The 6,114-nt window shown below is 37.7% G+C and overlaps 1 protein-coding gene across 1 annotated transcript; it reads right to left on the reverse strand.

Moving 5' to 3' along the window:
- Positions 1-1,559: 1,559 nt before the first annotated feature.
- Positions 1,560-2,126, reverse strand: LOC112094049. The gene has a single exon (XM_024174014.1). It carries the CDS (start codon positions 2,124-2,126, stop codon positions 1,560-1,562), a length of 567 nt encoding a protein of 188 aa, XP_024029782.1.
- Between the last annotated feature and the right edge of the window lie 3,988 nt (positions 2,127-6,114).

The following is a 6,114-nucleotide window of genomic DNA, read 5'->3' on the forward strand; positions in this document are numbered from 1 at the left end:
AAGGAGAGAGAAAATATTTTTTCTCCAAAAATTTCACATCGTGCATGAGTTGGGGTTTGTGGAAATTCGAGCGTTTAAGAAACCTGTTTTGTCTCACGTGTGCCCACACACACGTCCACGTGGAATCGAGGAATTGACGTGGAAGACTTTGGTATTCTAAACACAAAATTGGAGTAAGGACTGTTCGTGGTCAAAGAATTCAAGTTATCATCCGAGTCAGCTTCCAGGTATTTTTCCGAATTGAATTCTTGATGTAAATTAATGCGATTAATTTATTCGTGCATAAATTAATATAATCTATAGAGTATCACAAAAGTTTTGTGAAAATTTTTGTTATACACGATCCGCCTTCCCCACGCTTCCGCACCCGAATTCGATTCGGGAACTAGCAGTTTTGGCCACTGCTTTGCTTGGAACCCTGTTAAGAATATAAATTGCAGTCTTTAGTGCTTCTCCCTAAAGTGATTCAGACAAGGAAGAATGACTAATCATGCTTCTCATAATGTCTTTACGAGTTCTGTTTCGTCTCTCAGCAACACCATTCATGCTAGGTTTGCCTGGTATTGTGTATTGCAGGACGATTCCACATTCTTTTAGGAAGATAGCGAATGGTCCTGGACATTGTTCACCTGATCCGTCATATCTGCCGTAGTATTTGCCACCACGATATGATTTGCCAGCCTTAATTTTCTTACTTAGTTGAAGTTCAACTTCGGCTTTAAATTCCTTGAAAACGTCCACTGACTGTGACTTCTCATGTATTAAGTATAGGTAACTGTATCTTGAATAATCGTCTATGAACGTAATTAAGTATTGTTGACCATTCCATGAAGCCGTAGGGAATGGTCCACATATATCTGTATGAATGAGTTCTAAGACGTTTGTAGCCCTGTCAACACCTAATTTTCTTGTGTTTGTCTGTTTCCCCTTAATGCACTCAACACAGACTTGAAAGTTTATCAAATCTAAGGGGCCAAGAATTCCATCACTCATAAGCCTCTGAACGCTTGTGCCATAGGGTGGCAGAATTCTCATTTAATTTTCGCTTTGTACCTCGTGCTAGTGTGCAAAATTTCATTATCAGAAGTAACAGTATCAAGCATATAAAGATTATCAATTAAAGAACCAGTACCGACAACATTCGAATTATGAGAAAGACTAACTTTATTATTTCCGAAGGAGCAAGAATAACCGGATTTGTCCAAACTAGAAATAGAAATTAAATTCTGTCTTAATGACAGTGCAACAAAAGTCTCAATCAAATCCAAATAGACACCAGTCTTTAATAATAATCTAAATGTCCCGATAGCTTCAACTGGAACTTTCTTGCCATCGCCCACGAAGATGAATCTTTCAGCATCATTTGGCGGTCGGCTTCACATGCAACCGTGCATAGACATACTAATGTGAGTAGTAGCACCAGAATCTACCCACCAAGTATACTTAGGTACAAAAGCTAAATTAACTTCAGAATAAACCATAATGAGAGTCTTTCATTTCTTGCAGAAGTAGCAAGTGAATTTCTCATCCTGCTTCTTTACTTTCTTCTACTTGAGTGTTCATTTTGCAGTATCCATAGCTCTCCTTTTGTTCTTATTCTGGGAGGTTGATGCCAAGTGAGCACTTTCAGTCTTATCTCGCTGAAGCCTTTCCTCTTCTTGCACACAATATGATATGAGCTCATTAACAGTCCATTTTTCCTTTTGGATGTTATAGCCCACCTTAAATTGACTGTATTGTGTAGGAAGAAATATGAGAACTAAATGCACAAGCAAATCCTCAGACAGCTCTAATGTCAGTGCCTTTAGTTTCTCAGCGATGTTAGACATCTCCATAATGTACTCCCTTATGTTTCCATTTGCTTTATACCTCATGAAAATGAGTTTATTCAGAAGGTTACTCGTTTCTGACTTTTCATTCTTGGCAAAATATTGCTCAAGTTCTTTGAGAAATTTCTTGGCATTAGTGCTCTCAGTAATAGAGCCCCGAAACGCCTCCGGAATGGAGCGTTTCATGATCATTAGACTCATGCGGTTAGAGCGGTCCCATTTCTCAATTTTATCCGTGTTCAGATTTTTCGTAGTAGCAGTGGGACGCTCTGTCCTGAGCACAAGGTCTAAGTCCATACATCCGAGAACGATTTCCACATTCATACATGACATTCACAGCAGTATCAGAAACTAAATAGAGAACAAAAATAAAATATACTCACAATCAACATTCATGTCATACATAAGCATAATAAACCATATAATACATACATGACATAAACAAATAACTCGAAGCAAGGTGGTGGGCCCATTTCAAGATACCTAGCACAACACTGATATTTAGTCTTTGGACCAAAAAATCAGCTTGTAAGTGGTACTCTCCGCACAGTAATCAAATATTGACAATAAATCCTGTCAAACAATAGCCTTCCTTTGGGCCGACTTTTGTTCACATGAAAAACCTTATAATTGTCACATATTTATTACCACAGGTATACTCATTATTTGGCCAAATAATAACCTTCCTTTGGGCCGATCATTATTCGCATAAATAACAGCGTACACATCTTTATATTCTAAAATAAATTGACATCCACAACAGATGTTACTTTGGCAACAATATTATTTCAATCAATTTATTTCAAAATACAAGACAATTAAGTGCAATAATAATCAAATAAAACAAAATAAAAAAAAAACAGAATTTCATTTTATTCAATTGAATGCTTAATTAATTTGCACTTAATTTCTTAATGGGTTAAAAAAAATTAGCCCAAAATCTCTAAAATTAGGTTTAAAATGAACCCATAATTGCCAATTTTAGCAATTATTTCTCTTTATGGTTGCAGGTATAGCCTACGGCCCTTATACTAAATCACAGGCCCAATATGGGCCCGTGGTCCATTCTTTTGTCACGGGCCCCAAATGGGCCCGTTACTCCTTTTTTTCAGTTCTGGGCCGAAGCCTGGAACTTTGCCCTAGGGTCGCAACAGTGTCGTAACCCTTCTTCTCCACTGGCGGCCGCCAGTCCCCATGCTATGGCTGGCTGGTCGAAGCAATAACTGTCCGGCGCAGCCCAACGGCTGCGCTTGGGAATTCAGACGCCGGCGGCGGCAAGCTTGCTGTCGGCAACAAAAAAAAATATATATATATATATATATTAATCTTTTCCTTATGTGGCGACCTTGGCCGCCGCTGGTCTACATCCCGCCGCGACCACCAGGCCGCAGCTACCCCGTCGGCACGGCCCAACGGCCGCACCCTCGATTCCTCAGCACCGGCGGCCAAGGCTGCCGCCAGCCACAACATTCAACCGAAGAAGAGAAGAAAGAAAAAAAAATTTCCAGAATCATCCGAAAAAAAAAAAAATTCTCTAATAAATTCCTTTTTCCAAATTTCCTTAATCCCTAATTTTCTAGATAATCAATTTTGTGAATAATAAATAATTCTGAATTTATTCAACAAATTTGATTAAAATCAATCACCAAAAATTCATATGATTATATCTATATACATGCTTTTCTTAACAAAATAAAGCATATCTAAAATTCCATAAACAAAAGGAAAATTATATGAATCAATCAACATGATATTCAGCCAGAGATATTGGAGATAAAAATTCTCTCAATAATTTAATGTGATGACCGCTCTGATACCACTTGTTGGATCTTTTCGATCCTTGTTCCACATTCCAAGAATCATCACACCAAATTACTAAGAAAATAAGTTAGGATAAATACCTGTCTCCATTGGTGCAGCCTTGAATTTCCAGTAGAATTCTCTAAGACAACGAGCACGACGGTTATTGCCTTCCTCAGTCAAATCTCCTTAGTTCCTTAATGGGGTGTTTTCTCTCTAGATGGGGAAGAATGAAAACTGCCGAATGATTTGACGTATTGGGGACCATAACCTAAGTTTCTATATATACTGCCTCATTAGGCTCCCATTAAACCTAGTTGGGTCAATATGGGTATCCACACACTCAGCCCATACCCTGTTAGGAGACTATTTGGGTTTTTCATAATTAAATCACTTAATTAGCCAAATTAATTAAATAGCTTAATATAATTATTGAATAAATATGTGGCCCACGATATAGGAAACTCACGTTTCCTAACATTCTATTATCCTCCACAAATGGCATAGGTGGTTGATCTCCTATATATCTAAGGTGCCTCGTTTTTGTGAATTTAATTCACACTTCAAATTTTTGTTTTTGTTACTATATGTTTTTCGTCACAAAAGTTCAAATTTTTATTCAAATCTATAATCAAATGGGCACTAAGCAGATTGATTATGTGATGCCAACAGGATAAACAAAGCTCAGAATTATCTTAACACGCCACTCTTTATGCAACAATTTTTCATTAATTATTAGCTTAAGTATGTAATTAATCATCTCCAAAAGCATAAGAGAAGAAAGTATGCCATGAGCTGAGAATCTTGCAACCAATTAAGCCCTTCCCATACACAAGCTCCACACATGTTCTGGCAAAACATGTGAGATGGTCATGTTAGACTTATATTCTATCCAATAACTATTGACAGAAAATGTAAACCTATACCTTACTAAGATCTTCTTCTCATGACCGGAAAAAAATATACATATACATATATATATATATATATGTATATATAGATATTAATGACGATAAAAGAGAATTATATATATATAGAGAGATTAATGATGAAAAGAGAGAATGCAAGTTGAAGTGTGTATGGTCTTCTAGAGTCCCATTTATTTCACCGATTCGAGTTTTGTTACAGTAAAAAAGTTCTTAAAAATAATCACATTTAATTTTTTACTATAATAACAAATTCTCATATAAAATTACATCTCAACTTAAATTAAAAAATTAAATCAACGAATTAAACGGGTCCCTAAATTAGTCCGCTTGCACTACTGCATATCCATTGAATAGAAGAGATTTTTTTGGGTACCCTATCCAGTATCCAACAGGCAGTGACTCAAAGTGCGTTCGTTTGGGCTATTAAACTTGAGTTAGCCCAATTCAATCTGAGTTTTGAGCCTAGTTGACTGTTCGGTAACCTAAACTCAAAGTCCACACTCGAGTTAGTATCCGGAGTTATGAACATCAGCTACCTCCTCATATTTCAATAACTCGAATCTGACTGCTACAGTTCAGATTCTCCACATATCAGCTTTTGACATGCGCGTCAGTGTTATTCCTGCTCTGTGGTGTTTACTGCTTGGCTCACGAGAGGCCCCTCCTTCGTTTCCAGAGCTCATTAATGCTTGCCTAGGGAAATTTGCTTCTCTTCTCTCACCATCTCCCATCTGCTACATTCGGGAATCTCTGAGAAAGGTGAGAATCCGGGCAGTCGATGCCAGTTTGACTCGGTGGGTTTGTGCCAATCGGGGTGCCTTCAGATTTTCCCTCTTCGTTCACCCAGAAATCCCTCAAATACCACCCCTTTCCTGATTCTGTAAGAAATAGCAAACCCTAGATCCATTCCTTCGTGTTCCCTGTGTTCTTCAATTTTCAAAACGGAGACAATTGGAAAGAAGAGAGTGGAGCGGCATCTTCAATTGGCCTTATATTTGAGTCGATGTAGAGTGGCACGTCGTTTTCGAGTGCATAGCTGTAGTCCCCGGTGCCATTGTTTCCGTTGTCATTGCCGTCGGTGAACTTCTTTAGCAGCTCTGTCGCACTCGCGTTTGGCCGTAATCGAAGCAGAGCATCCGGTCTCATCAACAGGATCAAACACGGTAAACACTCTCCCACTTATTACTATGAATTTTCATATAGGACAAGCAGATAGATTACGAGATAAAACATGGTTTGAAGCTAGTTTAGTCGTGGAATCAACCATTGGGTGTGTTGGAGTGATACAGGGGCCTTCGATATTGGTTGTGTTGAACATTTTTCATGTCCGAAACATAGCTCCTCAATTATTAGCAGTTGGAAAAATTGATATATAAAATATCCGTAATGTATTGTTTTTTTTTTTATGGTTCTCTTTTATTGACATTAAAAAGCAGTATTGTTCTTAATTGATTATCATGCATGAGTCATACCTCTCTATGATAGTCTCATCATGCAGTCATACAGTCCATACACCACTGGTTTAGAATTTATAAATTGAACAACTAAAAAGAATT

Source organism: Morus notabilis, unplaced genomic scaffold (assembly GCF_000414095.1).
Source record: "Morus notabilis unplaced genomic scaffold, ASM41409v2 Scaffold879, whole genome shotgun sequence".
NCBI classification, from domain to species: Eukaryota; Viridiplantae; Streptophyta; class Magnoliopsida; order Rosales; family Moraceae; genus Morus; species Morus notabilis.

Bases quoted from the DNA above. Each gene is read 5' to 3' on its own strand.
- LOC112094049 (XM_024174014.1), bottom strand. From the start codon at position 2,126: ATGGACTTAGACCTTGTGCTCAGGACAGAGCGTCCCACTGCTACTACG.